The sequence below is a fragment of the Gymnoscopelus microlampas genome, assembly GCF_963454915.1.
Source record: "Gymnoscopelus microlampas genome assembly, chromosome: 8".
NCBI lineage: Eukaryota > Metazoa > Chordata > Actinopteri > Myctophiformes > Myctophidae > Gymnoscopelus > Gymnoscopelus microlampas.
In genome coordinates this window covers 20,433,986-20,451,898 of record NC_139945.1, presented here as the reverse complement: position 1 = coordinate 20,451,898, position 17,913 = coordinate 20,433,986, and the positions used below count along the sequence as shown (strand labels likewise).

The 17,913-nt window shown below is 40.4% G+C and overlaps 1 protein-coding gene across 1 annotated transcript; it reads right to left on the bottom strand.

Annotated features, from left to right (window-relative positions):
- Nucleotides 1–135: 135 nt before the first annotated feature.
- ercc2 (excision repair cross-complementation group 2) lies at nucleotides 136–17,662 on the bottom strand. The gene is made up of 23 exons (XM_084064960.1): nucleotides 17,532–17,662; nucleotides 17,012–17,111; nucleotides 14,507–14,584; nucleotides 13,772–13,834; nucleotides 11,997–12,110; nucleotides 11,085–11,201; nucleotides 10,380–10,496; nucleotides 9,836–9,959; nucleotides 9,363–9,459; nucleotides 8,781–8,914; nucleotides 7,510–7,678; nucleotides 6,909–7,027; nucleotides 6,316–6,385; nucleotides 6,020–6,089; nucleotides 5,034–5,135; nucleotides 4,279–4,342; nucleotides 3,459–3,580; nucleotides 3,256–3,348; nucleotides 2,536–2,608; nucleotides 2,019–2,089; nucleotides 1,795–1,938; nucleotides 1,061–1,204; nucleotides 136–449 (listed from the first exon to the last, which is right to left on the bottom strand). Exons 1-23 carry the CDS (start codon nucleotides 17,534–17,536, stop codon nucleotides 357–359), a joined length of 2,283 nt encoding a protein of 760 aa, XP_083921086.1. The 5' UTR covers nucleotides 17,537–17,662; the 3' UTR covers nucleotides 136–356.
- Between the last annotated feature and the right edge of the window lie 251 nt (nucleotides 17,663–17,913).

The following is a 17,913-nucleotide window of genomic DNA, read 5'->3' as shown; positions in this document are numbered from 1 at the left end:
AATGTGAACACGGTTGTATAGTGTAATGTACTGCAGTGCATAGCATGTTTTCTGTGCTGACCTTTTAAAACTACTTTGTCCCTTCAATTAAATAATTATTATATCAATTATAATTGATCAATGCCACAAGTCAAATTATGAAGTATAAAATGTTGTTTATATTCCTGTTTGGGTTTGGAAAAGACATTACAAAAAAAGATGTACAGATACAGTAGGATCAGAAACAAAGTAACAGTAGTCGTATATACAGTCACAGTGCCTATAAAGTGTAAGTCAATTTAGCATACCAAGTCAATACTGAAGATCATCATCACTAGGCCTGGCGTTGTTATGGTGATATTATAGTTTGAGTTTCCTCAGGACTGGTGAGCGATCTGAGCGATCTTTTTCAGCATCTCCTCTGACTGGAGCTGCTCTAGGGTCAGCAGAGACAGACCCAGCTGGTCCTCCTGATCAGGGGAAAGGGACATAAGCACAATAGAGAGAGAGAGAGACAGACAGAGACATATTTGAGTGTGGGGGTAATAAATATTATTATCCGTGTCTGTCCTGTGTTGTGCTGTGGGGTACTTTATTAACCCATTAAGACCGGGAACGAATCTGTGTCATTTTAAGATTTCTTTAGGCTATTTAAAAATAGCAGATATACAAGCTCATAGCACGGCACTCTGAGCTCAAATCTTTGAATATGTATATTTTTAAAGTGAACATTTGTAACTGAAATCTTTGCTTCTGGGGGTCCCTGGAATAAAATATTTTGACAAATGTTAGCTTCAAAAAATATACATTCAAAGATTTTCCAAGATTTTTCAAAAAATAGCCCAAAGAAATCTTAAAATGATACAGATGCGTTCCTGGTCTTAATGGGTTAATAATCAAAAGTTGGCCTCATTATGCTCTAGGCTCTTCAGAAGGAAAATGTTTGCCTATTGACAATGACATGTTAGAGATATCACAACTGCACTATTTTAATCTTTTTTACAGAGAGATGTAAGGACGTCTTGTTATTTGTGCATGTGTGTGTATTACATGCATGTTCACATGTAGTGCTGTACGGCACCTGTCTGAAAGGCTGAGCCATCTCTCGTAGGAAGTGTTTGGAGAGCTGGACGGTCTCGTCCACGGTCAGGTTCAGACTACCGTCACTGATGTGCTCCTGGATCCACCTGGGAAGCTTTCCGCGCTTGTCAGCCCTGGCGTAGCGCTACGGAGAGGAGAGGGAGTTAACAATCACTAACCTGGGAAACAGCCCCTTCACAGCTACTTATTCAAACCAAAACCAGGAATGTGTTATTTGGGTATGAAATTAACAAAGAATTAAGCAACGACTGCATGGGGATGCGTGACATTTGGATTCAAATGGTCAACATTCATGGTGTGCTGTAAAATGACCAAGGCAGTAAACCCCACCATAATAAGACTTTCATCATATGAGCCAGGGGTGTGTAACTTTATCGATGTGAAACGGATGCAGAAAAGCTATCTCAATGTGAAACAGATGCAGAAAAGCTATCTCAATGTGAAACAGATGCAGAAAAGCTCAATGTGAAACAGATGCAGAAAATCTATCGAAAAGACAATCGATAGAATAATCATCAACAAAGAATTGATAGTTGCAGACCTATTAAAAAGTACAGTTGTAGCTACCTCGATTCAATAACTGTACAAACACACTCAGGCTCACGTACACATTCATAGCTTTAAGACTCACAAAGGACACAGGTAAGCAAAAACAAACATAAGCATATACACATACACATACACATACATACACATGCACACACACACACACACCTTGTCGGCGAAGATCATGAGTCCGTAATCAGTCTTTCCCCTGATAACTCGGCCCACACACTGAGCGGCGTGGCGCATGGCGTCAAAGGTCAGGAAGTCGTTCTCTCTGATCTGGAACTGGTCCCTGAGGTACTCCAGACGAGCCTGAGGGACACAGGTTCAAATACTGCCCAGATTTCAGCGATGGATAACAATGAGGGGAATAAACATAGTCTCTACAGTACCTTGAGAATACGACTCTGTGTGTAAACGTATGGCACTCCAAACATTATCACAGCTCGACCAAAGTGATGCACTGTGGGGTAGAAAATCACATTTTCACATCATCTTTAATAAAAAAGGACCATTCATTTCTCTATTAGAGTAGACTGAGAGAACGAGAGCAATCCATGGTCTCGAAGGGCGGATCCAAACCCAGGCGCCCGGAGCAGGCGCGTCCTCCGATTGCTTCACCAATCTATGTCCCCGCCTCCCCCCCCTCCCCCCTCCCCCCCCCCCGGTCTGTGCACGGAGCAGGCTGACGTCACCAAATTTAGAGCGACGCCCCTCTGCACTCTGAATGGTTAGGAGATAACAAGCTTCAAAGACCATCGTTCCTGCATCGTTCCCCCAGACTTTTTTCTTTTGTAACAAAAAAAATGGCTGGGTTTCCGAGGCTACTATTAGAGTGACTCAGCCTGTACTACTGATTCATCAAAACAAAGTATGATGAAGCAATATGAATAAGTAAACATGATTTACCAAAGTCAATTCCTTCGGACACCTTTCCTCGGGCCACAGACAAAAGGATGGCTCCTCTACCATTGTTACATGCCTGGAGAGAAGAGCAAGAGATGAAGAGACATGGGACGATATGAAAATTATATGTCACGATTATTGTGGCAAGAATAATTGCGATTAACGATATTGTCGCGATAATCAAAATATGCTTAAAACTTAAAATGCCACTTTTGTTAACCACTAACCAGCTCAAGAAAAACTAATTCATCCTAGTGTATGATGGAGGGCAATTTCATGATAAATTTACATCTCTGCGATATGATTATTGTGAGCATTTTTTAATCACGATAAACGATAACGATTATCGCCCCATCCCTAATGGCAAGCGAGAGAGAGACAGAGAGTGAGACAGTGAGATAAAAAAAAGCTAAATTTTTTGTTGCTGTTTTTACAACCCTTCCCCCCTGTTTAGTCACTGCTAACCCCTACTGTAGGTCCTGGGGAAGGTGAAGACAGCCACCTGACTGTGATGAGTTTCCCTGGGACGGCATAACGCATGTGGAGGGAACACGCTATCCTTCCCAGTTCCACTACCTGCTGAATAGGTGCCCTGACCAACTTGTAAGAGTAGCTAGTGCAGTGACAGCGAACTCGTAACAAAGGTTTCAAACTTAAATGAACTGAAGTTTAACTGTATGGCTCGTTCCACATTCAGGGCAAGTGTGATGTAGTGGTTCTGACCTCCTGGTATAACTCCAGAGCCATGCTGGTCTCTGCAGCATCTGGAGTCTCAATGAAGATCAGCTTGTTCCTCTGGACATTCTCCAGGATACCCTACAAAACATGCATGGACATCCAAATACAAAACACACAGTATTAGAAAAAAAGAGACAGATTTTTCTATACATGCACGACGTGTTTCAAAAGCGTTCTCACGCACACACCTGTTCATACCAGGATGCAACTATATTCTCCATGTAAACGTAGCTGGTGAAAAACGCCACAATGCCATCAGGAACGACGGCCGACATCTCCAGGAGCAGGTTACCATAGTTGCGGATCACCGCTAGAAGTAGAAAAATAAATATAAAAGGGAAGTGAAATGGTCTATTAGAGAGCAGAAGAAAGAATTTATGTGGAACGGTTATTGTGAAAAATATACCAGTGAAACATAACAAATAACTTTTGTTTAATTAAACAAATTACTTTACATTTCTTTAATTTCTACTATGATTTCTACAAAAACAAAAACAGTTTGTCTTGAACTTTTAAAGTGACAACTCAGTCCAAAGAAATTTGAATTCCTACTATGATTTCTACAAAGTAAAAAAAGAAAAGAAAAAAAAGCCATGCAACTTTGTTACACGGCTTGAACCCGTTTTCCGGCGCAAGTGCTGCATTTTTTACCTTTGAGCTAAAAGAGCCTGCCTGCTTTGCTCGGGGGATAAATTGAATCTTGACCATCAGGTCAAAATTCATGTCAGACTTGTGTGCAGGTGAGAGATCACCTTTGACACAATCTAAATGACTCAATAGAAGAGCAGGGAGATACAACAAAATACAACCACCCCAATTGCACAAGTTATATTGTATTAACATACTCTACCATACAAATTGGACAAAATTCCATTTTATTTATAAAACAAAAAGTTACATAGCGTCGATTAAAAATTGAGTTGGGAATCCTTTCATGTGAGTCGAGATAATTTATTCCAAATGGAGGATCTCTCATTCTTTAAAGGAATATTTTTCAGCTGTACTAACCAAAGTCTTCTCTGGTCTCAAACTTAGAGCTCAAGGCCACCTGGTCATTTCCCCTGCCCACAATCTAGAGAGGATGAGAAAAAGAGTAAGACAGACAGAAAGCAACTTGAATTGCATGAGTAATACCATTTGAATAATCTGGAAAGGTTTAGTTTTTTAACAATCTGCTTGGCTGAACACCAGTGTGTAAGTGTGTTCATTTGTGATAGTTACTTGACTTAGTACATTTACTCAAGTACTGTACTTTTACAATTTGGATTTACAATTTTTTTACTTTACTGGAGTATTTCCAATTTGTTATACTTTTACTCCAGTACATTATTTGATTCTACATATTATATTATACAACATTATTTGAGAATTTTAGTTACTACCAGTTACTGTAGATTTTGATTATTATTACAAAACATACATCACTTCAGCCCTATACATTTTGGCCATTTGAAAATAGCAGATCTATAAGCTCACAATGCTTCGCATATGCGACGGATTGTGAGCTTGTAGATCTGCTATAAAGATTTGTATACATTTTATACATTTGAAAACTTGTGAAATGGGACATTCTGCATAATGAGTACCTTCTACTTTTGGTACTTTTAAGTACATTTGTACACCAATACTTTGGTACTTTTACTTTTAAGTCAATTTTGAATTCCGGACATTTACTTGTAATAGAGTGCTTCTACATTGCAGTATTGATACTTTTACTTAAGTAAAACATGTGAGCACTTTTTCCACCACTGCTCGTTACCCACCAGAGGACAGAGACATGTCCGTGCTAGGGTCATGGTGAAAGATGCGATGGTGACAGGTCGGAAGTCGAGTATTTTGGGATAAATGTCCAGAGGAGAGAGAGTCTGAGGAGAGGTTACATAATAAATAACATGGTATTAGAACAGCTCAGACATTCCCATTCATATGTAATTATGGTCATTTAGCAGCTGCACATTGTAAATGGGGCAACGATTAATCTAAAATTAGTATTGATCAACCAATGCAATTCCATGCAAGTGTGCAATATTCTTTTTAATCAATGGGAATGGTCTAAAGATTTGTTTAGTCTTTAATTGAGTCTACTTAGTCTACGTAACATTATTAATTATAGAACAACAGATATGATAAACTTCAGGTCTGAAAAGAAAGCAAATAGTAGCCTAAATAAAATAAAACATAACATAACATATAAAGGTAATTTCTATGGTTGGATAATGCAATATAGAGTGCCAGGAAAAAGGGGTTGTATAGGACAAGAAGATGACGTACAACACTGGCCTTGACACGGATTCAAACCAGCATCATCATTAGGTTTCTACATACACTATGTGGTACAGTAACACACCCCGACTGGTTGAGTCAACAGGACACCCAGACATGAGTGTTTCCAGCAGCAGGTGGTCTGCTTTGTAATCACTGATTAGTAGATAATTACTAGTGATTTAAGAAGGATGTGAGGAGGAGGGGACATGGGAGGAGGGAATATGGGGCGTATAACAGATAACAGTGATGGCGGCTGGGATTTGGAGGGGAGGGGGGTTGGGGGGGCAACTAACAGGCTAGCTTGTTAAGTATGGCAAACATCCAAAGAACAGTCGTGGAAAGAACAGAGAGGTTTACGGGTGACAAAGAAAATCCCCAGCCATGCGCGTCCACCTACATTGGTATTATGTTCATGATGAACTTGCGATTAATATTATTATTGACCAAACTGAATTTGACCAAAGAAAAGGAGAGGGTTTCTTACTCCAGAAGTGATGACAACAGACTGGAATCGTTCAAAGACGGGCTTGATGGCGATGGAGGGGTCCATACAGCTGAGACGTTAAAGGTACAGGGGAAAACACAGTTTCATTCATTGTGAAGGGAAGTGACAAAAACACAGAAAGGCCACACAAAGGGGGCACAACACCCAACATACCCAACATAGTACAATGCTAAGATCTACGATTTGTTTGCATGCATAAATGGGGGGAAACGGTCAAGAGTTCAAATATACAGTCAAATCGGAGATGATCCAATGGCAATGTGTTTGAGACTCACCTGAGGTGCAGTACAGGGTTAGCAATGGTAGGAGTTCTGTCCTCAAAGGGCTCAATGATAATGGTGAACCCTTGAAGTGCGAAGGATAGAGAAATGCTAGTCAGCAGTAGTCATTAAAAACATACATAGTTTTTGAGGTTATGAGATTACCTATATTGTAAGTATGGTAGATTCACAGTGCTATTACAATATGAAATAATGTAACTATCATCAGTGTGAAACCCAATGGAAGAGTATTGTGACTAGTACGGTTGTGCCGCGCTGCACGCCCTGGCCATCTCCAGACATGCATTGCAGGCGCGCTCTACCAAACCAAGTTGGCATTGCGGGTGGTTTTAGATTCCGCTATACACTTTTCCAAACGTGTGTGGGCAAAATAGCAATTTTGGGGATAATGCAACAATGCATGGCCACACCTCCAGGCGCAAATAGTGGAGTCGACATAATGAATAGCCGGTATAGCGGGCGCAAAATGGCGTTTAGGGACAGCACCCTTATCCCTAATTCACGGATAATGGGCAGAAATTCACGGCTAGTGGGCAGCGGGTGCGGGTTTAGCAGGGCCAAAAACCGAGCCCCTTGTGTCTTAGTACCTTGGCTGTAGGTGCTGACCAGGGTAGCAAAGTTAGAGATGAGAGTAATGGGAGAGAAATCCGCAATATCAGCAATCTCCAGGGTCCGCAGTAAAGACCGTAACCTCTCTGCACAGAACCTGAAGACACATACAGATGAGAAAAATACAAAAATGTAGTGTGTAAAATATCTGACATAATGTAGTATGTGTGTGTTGTGTTTCTTTTTCTACAGATCAGGTATCAATTTCACAGTTTAACTTTATCTTTTAACTCATTCCCTGCCTAGAACGACTAAAACGACTTCTGTCCCATAAGCCATGCCTGCCTAGAACGACTAAAACGACTTTTAAAAAAAAACACTTCCTTGTTAACTTTAAACTTAAAAATTCTGTATCTCGGCTCCTGAGTACTTTTTTTTTTTCAATGTAAAATCTTGGCAGTGGGCAAACGCGGCCAGAAATAATTCAGGCAGTGAATGAGTTAAGTATCATATAAAGAATAGGCTATCTATGCATTTGGTAATTGGCAGGCACACACACACAAGCACCTGTGGATTGATAGCAGTACAACGTAAAACGTATTTCATCCCCAGCCGAGACATGGTAACGCCCATACTGACCTGAGAGGTTTGCGGTCGATGCAGACCTTCTCAAAGATGTCTTTGAGGAACTGGGGGGTGCTCTCTTGGACCACATGGTGGACCCTCAGACGGGATTTCAGGTACTCCAGAAACCGTTTCAGGAAACCTACGAAGTGCTCCGCTGTACGGATACTGCCAGGGATCGCCTCTGGTAAAGGAGAGAATAATGAGATCGTGGTTGGTTATGGAGAGAGACAACTAGAATGCTGTAGTGTCAAGTCTATCAGCCAGCCAAGCAATAACATTCTACTATGATGTCTGCTCAACTAGTCCATCATATACAGCACAACTCTAAAATCACTAACCTTTGTCAGTGTTCATCAACTTTTTTTGAGCGCTTTATGAATAAGACAATTTGTTATAACTCGATCATCAGGCAGCATAAAAAAAATAAACCTTCACCTTCACCAGAACAGTTTTTATTTTGATCAGTTTGGCATCCTTGTCAATCAGTAGTGGTAAAACCAGACCACACCACAGGCTAGAATATTGTAAATGTCTCAATAGAAGAGCAGGGAGACCAAATACAACCACCGCAATTGTAAAAGTTATATTGTATTACTACCATACAGATTGGAAAAATTAACATTTATTCACTAAAGAAGTTATAGTGTAGCTTTAACACATTGCATGCCAATCGCGTAGATCTACGCGAACCTAAATAAAGCCGCAGCGTGCCAATCGTGTAGCCTACGCGAAGTGGTCTTTTTTTTTCTCTCTCTCTCGCAGTGACACATTTCATTGTAGCACTCTCTCGCAGTGACACATTTCATTGTAGCACACCCGGATACGGAAATGACGTCAATCGGAGATTTTCGTTCCCATCTGCCGCCGCTCTAAAGCTTCCGCTAAATCGGCATTATCTCTGTGTTGTTTTTCTCCGCGCAAATCTAATGTTAACACATTGGCTGCCATCTTTTTTTTTTTTTCCTACAGTAGACTGCCAGACTTTTTCAATGAGAAAAAAAAAGTAGGAGCCGAGATATAGAATTTTTAAGTTTTAAGTTACAAGGAAGTGTCTGGGAGTCTAAATCTTCGGAAAATCATATCTCCTTTGTCTTTGGGTCAAATTAAAAAAATTTAAAAAAACTTTTATTTTGAAAAAAAAAATTTTTTTAAAGAACGCAGATCTGCGTTCTTGGCAGCGTGCGGTCTTTTGCGCAAAAGAATGCAGATCTGCGTCCATGGCAGCCAATGTGTTAAGTTGAGTCTCAAGAATAAAAAAAACCTGACGAATGATTATTTCCTACCTTGGAGAATTTCATCTGGCAGCACTGGGTTTGACATGTGGATGTCCGTTTCCCTGGCAACGTTGGCGTCCCTCAGGCCCTCCACCATTCGCCTATACTCATCCTTCAGTTTGGCTGCATCCGTCTCTTTTATCCTATCAGAAAACAGAGAAGGCAGTTTACAACATGATGGTCTCTATGCTAAAGCATGAAGCGGACCATGGTGGTGCTGGATTTATTTTATCTAAAGGTAACAACGGTTGATTTCCCAAATTCTCCTATTCTGTCCACCTTTAAAATAACTACATTTTTAGAAAATAAGACAATGGTTTTTCCATGGTCAAGGTGACTGGACGAAGAGCTCTACTGTACACTGATTTAGTTTTCATTACCAACCATGGACAAATAAAATATCTTTCTTTACAGCTCAATTGTATGAGATGTACATAACACAGCATTAAAATTATGTATTTTTCCAGAGTTAATCAATCATCAATTCACATAAAACCATTCCAACCCACCGAAATGAAGAAATTCAAGGTATAATCATGCATAGTGCACAGATCCCTCTCTTTCCTGGCTATGTCTGTCCTGCCCTCTTACTTCTGTATGGTACTCTGGAGTGTTTCCACATTGGTCTGACAGCGGTCCAGTGTTCGTCTTGTGATGTTCACACTCATGGAGTCAATACACACATTGTCTGGAGAAAAGGAGAAAGAACGGAAAGGTGAAGGAAAAGGAAAAACCCAGTGAATGGTGGGAGTTGAAGAGAAGAAAATATATTTTAGAGACAATAACACATTTGATTGGGGCCAGATTCTAACCTGAGCACTAACTGCCACCAGGCACACAACACATTTTAATTCAAACGACAACCAGTTAAAATGTATACATTAAGAGTAAACCACAGTGAAGACATCTGTACTTTGGACTTTTATTATAACGTTGGATAATAAACTTAATACTAACACTTAATGCATTGCTGTGTGTCCATCCTGAGACAAATTCCTGGCAAGTGGCAGCCTTGGTTGATGTTGCAATAAACGATTAAACTGAATAAAAGTGTCTTCTCTCACCTATGTTGTGAGCCTCATCAAACACCACTACTGATTTCTTGGCCAGCTCTTTGGAAACCAGGTCTGCAATTTTGGGGTCCAGGAGGTAGTGGTAGCTGTATACTATAACGTTGGCATGCAGAAGCTGCGACGAAACACACATACACAAAAAAAAGAAATATATGGTATATTAGATTACATATTCTATATAAACTTCCAAGTTGCAGTGGTGTCCGTGGCGGGCAGGACGGCTGGATTATGAAAAGATATGCCCAACACCCACGCAAATCAGCACGTCACATGCCCACATACGGATATACCTGTGGGTGTGTGTGTGCCCAGGAGAGATAGACGGAGGGGGAGGGAGAGAGGGAGACATGGAGCCTATTTCAACCATGCAATAACCTGTCCAATGCTGGGTACTGAAACCTGAACCCTGAGCTAAGTGACGCAATAACCCCGGCAATACCGGGCAAGCAGAAATCGTGGTGCAATTCATCAGCCAAACAGGGTTAATTTTGTGGTTTCACAGCCTAGGATTTTTTGTTTTTGGTAGACTACTCACCGCATGGCGTGCCATGAAGTAAGGGCACCAGCCTTTCTTCCTGCCATAGTCCTTCAGATCGTCAAGGTTATAGATGCCAGCAGGGAGAGGCACCTGACGTCCGACTGCTTCAAAAGCCTACAACATACAAAGCTCTCAATAAATTATCTTAATGATTCTCAACTAGATAATATTCTCAGTTCAATATTACCATAACTACATGAGCTACACTGCTTCCATGAACATTCATTGCATTAATTATACAACAGTACATACAGTATACCTGTATCATTTCTTACACTATAACGGTGCGTTTTAACAGCGGGCAACTCTGGGCGATGCCGGGCGATATCGCCCAAAAAGATAAAGAAAATCCATCTTTCATCGCCCCCCCGCCCACTTCGCCCGATCGCCGGCTCTCATAGACTTTCATTATATTTTGGGCGATGTTGCCCGGCATCGCCCGAGAGTTGCCCGCTGTTAAAACGCAGGGTAAGAATACCGGTAGGTAAGATGTGGATGGAGTTGGTCAGACAGAATCCAATGACTGACAGAAGTCACAGACAATTTGCTCAAGAATTTCAAGGTCAACAAAGTTTCAGTCCCTAACATCCCTGATGCAGTCAATTCTGCCCATCTGGTGCACCGCATGATGAAAACAAACAAGACGCTTTACTTTGATACACTATTTGAAGCACAATAAACAAATACATGTCTTCTTCTTACCTCATAGAATTGGCATACAGGCTTGCTGGCGTCGCTGCTGTGTTGTGCACGAACGTATGATGCTGTGAGACTGTGGCACTTCCCATCTACCTCCTTCCCATAGCGCAGAGCACACACCTGGATATATGCAAAGGAGCTAGGTCAGACTGGATCCACACGAAGCCACAACTTTCTCTCACACACACACACACACACACACAATGAGTCAACTCGCAGTCAATGGGCTAAACATGTCTTAAACACAATATGCTTTTCGGTACGTGAAAATAGCCGGTCTACAAACGTCGCATTAACAGTGATCTACAAGCTCACAGCATGCCGCGTTGCTGCGATTGCGATCTTGTAGATTGCCATTTTTTATTTTGTTAAAGAAAATTCAAACAAATGTTCAAAATATGTTGGAAAATGTGGCCAAAATAGGGATGCCCAGGTTAACCCTTTCATTGCCACACTTATTTCAGACTGTGTCGTCCCAGTGCCACGAAAAATGTGCATTTTTCCTCTGTTTATTTTTTAACACTGAAGTGAATGGAACAGCAATGTTTTGGATAGTGTTATCTCCTAGTTCCTTTGAGATAAACAAAAAAAAACAAGACCAAAACATTATTTAAAATATATATATATATTTATTTATTTTTTAATAATTTCGTCATTTCCGTCCGTGGCCATGATAACCATAGTAGCATTGGACGGGAATTCCCGTCTTTGGCATTAAAAGAGTTAATATGGTTAAGATTTGTTTATCTGTCAAAGTAGGTGACAGGGCAGACAAATGTCAGCTACAGACAAAATGTACCATTTTAGTACATTTCTCCCCTTGATGTTTTGGCACACACACACAGATTTCCCAAAATGTTGTGTTTGTGACTACTACTCCACATACAATAGACACACACATGCTGCTGGTCCTACCTCAGGGTGAATACAGAGGTTCTTCCTGGAGGAGAGGGCCAATGCCAGAAAGTTGTTGGCCTGTCCAGTCTCTTTGGAATAATACTCCATGAGCTTCTTCAGCTCCTCCACCACCTCATCGCACACAGGAGAAATGGAACAATAATTTACATATTTGCAATGTATTGTTATTCACCATTGATCATGACATCTGAACCTCTTTGGGGTTTAAATAGCTACACCTATTGCTTAATGGTGTATTGACAGAATTATTTTTTTAAGCTTTGGATTTACATTTGAAGGACACTTGAAACCGTAAACAATTCATTATTCATCCTATAAATTCTACAAAGCTCTGTCTGTTTGTCCCCAAAATCTCTTCTGCCCGGTTCTCCTCAGTGGAGCAATTGATCTGCATTGGCACACACTCAGCCATTGACCATTACCATGTGCACGGAACAGCGAAGCCCGTTTTTCACTTTCAACCGAATGTCAGCTGTTTATTAGCGTTTTTGTGTTCGCTGGCTCCCGAGTTGCCAAATCATGTGCGTGCAACAAGCGCCGGTGTTGCCACAGCCGTCAAACAAGCGGACCATCCGTGAAACAAGCAGACCATGACGCACTTTGGGTGCGCATAACCCCCGACGGGTATGGTCTAGTGTCTATAACTCTTCTCTTGCCAATAGACCAATTATGTGTTTACTAACATTGAGACTGGATGCACAGGTGATTGTTTCATGCAATCAATTCTCAACCTGTTGTGTGTTGGCTAGTGAGGCACGTCCTAGCGAGGCCTGACATAATGGGTTTCTTTTGCAACCAGTATGACGCTTGCAACCAGTGTGACGTGGTCTGTTAAGGGGTCTATGTTCTCTGCCTTGCTGTAGCAGCCTACAGTGGTACACTACCGCCACCCAGTGACGTGTTCTGACATCACTGGATGGTGCAAGAACTGTGGAGCGTGGAGTGAACACGAGGAAAGTCAAGACGGACTCACAAGCCATTTGTGCACGTTCAAAATTCCTTGCAGTTCCTTCAATGCAATTAACTGTAAATACACAGCAGAGCCGTATGCACGATGCATACTTGTACTGTTGATAAGGCTCTGTTGGCAAGATAACATAATTGCTGCTGATGTTATTGCTTCAATTGACTACAGTGACCATCAGTCAGTGGTGTAAAGTAACTAAGTACATTTACTCAAGTACTGTACTTAAGTACAAGTTTACTGGAGTATTACCAATTGTCTATACTTTCACTTCTACTCCACTACATCTCAGAGGCAAATATTGTACTTCTACTCCACTACAATTATTTGAAAACTTTAGTTACTTTTCAGATATAAATTATTACATTATAAAACATACATTAACCATTTTATACCTAGGCTATTTGAAAATAGCCGATCTACAAGCTCACAATGCGTCGCATTGCGACACGTTGTGAGTTTGTAGATCTGCTATTTTCAAACATTTTAGTACTTTAACTTTTGGTACTTTACGTACATTTCGATACCAATACTTTTGAACTTTTACTCGAGTACATTTTGAATTCCGGACTTTTACTTGTAACAGAGTACTTCTACATTGTAGTGTATTGATACTTTTACCACTGCCATCAGTAATGGTTGTACATCCACAAAAAAAAGTGGTGAGGTTCTCCTTTAAAAGGATAGTCATCGTAACGTGTGTCACCCCACAAAGGAGTCGGGTCAAGTCGACCCCCCTTCCACCAAGTATGAAGTATGTGGCCGTCATGTGAATGAGGTCAGTTATTAGGGTTTTCTTTCAACTCACTTTCTCAATCTCAGGGACTGTTCTGGAACAGTATATCAGTTTGGTGACTTCCAGAGGATAGGCCTGTCAGAGAAAAAGGTGACAATAATTTGATTTATTACAAGTTGAAGGCTACACAGCATTACACAAAATAAAATGCAGTAAATGATATGGCGTTATTTTCAGCAGGCAACTTACTTTGGAAGGGTGCATTTAAATTATTTATTATAATTAGACTAACCCATTGAGACCTGAAGCCGATTCTACATGTCTCCTAAATCTCAACAGTTTTCTGAAAAACGTATGTTTCTATATCAGTGGTGTTCAATCTTTTTCATGTCAAGGACCCCCAAAATTATATGTTTTTGGCCACGGACCCCCATCAAAATATTTTGTTCCATGGACCCCCAGAAGCAAAGATTTTAGTTAAAAATGTTCTCTTTAAAAATGTATATATTCAGAAGATTTGCACACATTTTCACGATTTTTCAAAAATAGCAGATCTACAAGCTCGTAGCGCGGCACTCGGTGCCGCATTATGAGCTTGTATATCTGCTATTTTTGAATAGCCCAAAGTGTAAAATAATGCTTTTTAGCTCAAATCTAAAAATAACACAGTTCCAGGTCTTAATGGGCTAAAGGTTACAAAAAATTAAAATACAGGACACAGAGATTATTCCTATTGAATGCTGCACGGAGACAGAATGGACACTTGGACAGCACTAGGAGGTCCTGGTGAAATGATATAGGACTCACCTTATGGTAAGCAACAATCAGGGACAGCAGAGAGATGGTCTTGCCTGTCCCTGAAGGCATCTCCAGAACCCCATGTCCCTAAAGATAAACATTATGAGAACAGAGACAGCCAGCAATAACACACTCAAACTCTCACTCACTCCCTCTCTGACTGTTGTTGTGATTTCGGTTGACCAACCATGTGGTCCCTTTACCCATTCAATCTGGGAAAGCATCTCTGTCATTTTAGATTTCTTTGAGCTATTCAAAAATAGCAGATCTACAAGCTCATAGCGCGCGCTATGAGCTTGTAGATCTGCTATTTTTTTTAAATCGTGAAAATGTGTGCAACTCTTTGAATGAAACATATATTTTAAAGCATTTTTAACTCAAATCTTTGCTTCTGGGGGTCCCTGGAACAACATATTTTGAGATGGGGGTCTGCGGCCAAATACATATCATTTTGGGGGTCCTTGACATGAAAAAAGTTTGGGAACCACTGATATTATAGCAACCTACGTTTTTTCAAAAAACTGTTAGGATTTAGAAGACATTTGTGGAATCCCCAGAATCAAAGATTTGAGTACAAATGTTCGCTTTAAAAAATACATATTCAAAGATTTGCAAAAATGTTCATGATTTTTTTTCCTAAACAGTAAATCTACAAGCTCATAGTGCAGCACTCGCACTATGAGCTTGTAGATCTGCCATTTTTGAATATCCCAAATAAATCTAAAAATGTCACCGGTCTTAATGGGTTAACTAAGGGTGGTGAGTGATGTTTCAGTTGAGTCGCACACACACGGAGAACAAGATGACACCAGGCAGTGTATCACACGACATGTTCTGAAGTTATTATTATTACACACATGACGTGACCAGAAGATAGAGACAAGGACAAAAACAGAAAGTAGTTGATTGTCATGGCGTCAAGTGTATCATCAGTAGTGCTTACGCAGATGAGTGATTCAACACATGTATGTACTGTGGTCAATCAGATAAAGGTCAGTCCCCTCTCTCTCTCTCTCTCTCTCTCTCTCTCTCTCTCTCTCTCTCTCTCTCTCTCTCTCTCTCTCTCTCTCTCTCTCTCTCTCTCTCTCTCTCTCTCTCTCTCTCTCTCTCTCTCTCTCTCTCTCTCTCTCTCTCTCTCTCTCTCTCTCTCTCTCTCTCTCTCTCTCTCTCTCTCTCTCTCTCTCTCTCTCTCTCTCTCTCTCTCTCTCTCTCTCTCTCTCTCTCTGGTTCTTAAAACAACATAAAATTTGCTCACACTCACTCTCTACCATAACGTCACAATCTGGCAGAGGTGGAAAGTAACTAAGTATATCCACTCAAGTACCGTACTTTTACCAGTAATTTTACTTTACTGGAGTACTTCCAATTTTCAATCATTTTACTTCTACTCCACTACATCTCAGAGACAAATACTGTACATTTTACTCCACTGAAATTATTTGAAAACTTTAGTTACTAGTTACTTTGAAGATGTTTATTATATTATTACAAAAAATAACCACTTCAAGTTCAGACCTATATTAGCCCTAGAATGTCTGTGATCTTACATACATTTCATGTATTCCAAATACAGTCATAGATCGCTCTAACCGCCGCCAAAAGTGGAGATATTTGACTAAACATGTATTTTCTGGCAGAACTTTCAAATGGATATGACAATATCTGACTCCAAGTCTTAGGAATTAATTATTGGGTGAGTACAGACGGAGTTTAGAGCAGTTTTACACCGCGTAGATCGTGCTGCTCACGATGCCGCGGTTAGAGCGATCTATGACTGTGTATTTGGAATACATGAAATGTATGTAAGATCACAGACATTCTAGGGCTAGACCTATATATAATTTGGCTATTTGAAAATAGCCCACGGCGACTCACTTTCCGACGCGTTGTGAGCTTGTAGATCTGCTATTTTCAAAGGATTTTATACACTTGGAAACTTGTGAAATGGGACATTGTGCACAATGAGTACTTTTAGTTTTAGTACTTAAGTATATTTTGATGCCAATACTTTGTTACTTTTACTCAAGTACATTTTATATATACACACACACACACACCGGTACTTTTGCTTGTAACAGAGTAATTCTACATTGTGGTATTGCTACTGTTACTTAAGTACACAATGTGAGTACTTCTTCCACCACACTGTTTACAGCAGGGGTCTTCAACAGGGGGTCCTCAGAGTTACTACAGGGGGTCCGCCAAATCTTTGTGTGACATGATTTTTTTTTCTTACCCACCACTTGAAACCTAGCATCCCTTTTCTGAGGAGAACTTTAGCCAAAAATAGCCAATCTACAAGCTCACAACGCCTAGCTTGTAGATCGGCCATTTTTGGCAAAGAGGTATAGGTGTAGAGGGGAAAAAGAGCAGACCAAGTAAACACAAAAAAGTGTTTAATGAAACACAATTTTATACAATATAGAGTAGAGGGTCCCTGCTTCATCTCTCTCTCAGCTAGGGGGTCCTTGGCCTGAAAACGTTGAAGACCCCTGGTTTACAGTTCTCAACTACCTTGGCATCCAGTGTCCTCTTCAGCTCCAGCATATAGGAGTACTGCTCTGGATAGATGTAGTCATATGGGAAATACACCAGCAGGCCCTCGATGTTCAGCCTACACATTGAATAGAACGTTAGAATTACATTTTATTGTACATATGTACATAATACATAAACATTATTGTCAGTTGTGTTGCAGTATTATATATAGCATCACATACATGAACAATAGTGACGTTGCATTAGTTATACAAATATGATGAAACCAAAACAAATCAGTTGCATCACTCACTCTAGAATAGTCAACCAAAATTATCACACAAATAAATAATACTAGTACAAGTTAAACAAAGTATGCATTAACTGTGTAGCTAAAAACATAATTTAAAATAAAAATAAACAAAAATATTGTATTATTATTATTATTATTATTATTAAATGCGTTGCAGCTTGGAAGCCAATGGACGTGTCAGATAGCTAACAGACGTTAGCTAGCTACCATTCAACTCAGGAGTAACTAAGCAGGGTCTCTTACTTCATCTTGAATCTCAGAAGATTGTTTTCTTGCTTCAATAAGTTCAATATTCATTGAATAACTTTCACTACAAATTGCACATCACCGCTGCACGCTTTATGACATCTGCGTCTGCGTGAAGTGGTTAGACAGAATCACTTCCGGGTTGCTCTCTTTCTAAGCAAAAGCAAAGATTGTTAATTTATAAAGATACACCATCCCGACTGGAGCCACTAGAGGCGACATGCGCCGGCGTCTGACGGCACATCTCGCGAACGTCCTATGTTTACCAATAGATCCCGCGAGAGTGTGTTGCTGGGACAGATAAAGGTCGATTATAAAGTAGATTCGCCCCCGATATGTCTCTCTGAAAAAAAAACATTTTAGTATGGAAATCTCTGGA

What these genes read in the sequence shown, in the direction of transcription:
- ercc2 (XM_084064960.1), bottom strand. An exon ending in GGACATGTCTCTGTCCTCTG is followed by an intron (nt 4,343 to 5,033) that starts GTGGGTAACGAG and finishes CATCCTCTCTAG; the next exon opens with ATTGTGGGCAGGGGAAATGA. An exon ending in TTGCATCCTGGTATGAACAG is followed by an intron (nt 3,349 to 3,458) that starts GTGTGTGCGTGA and finishes CATGTTTTGTAG; the next exon opens with GGTATCCTGGAGAATGTCCA.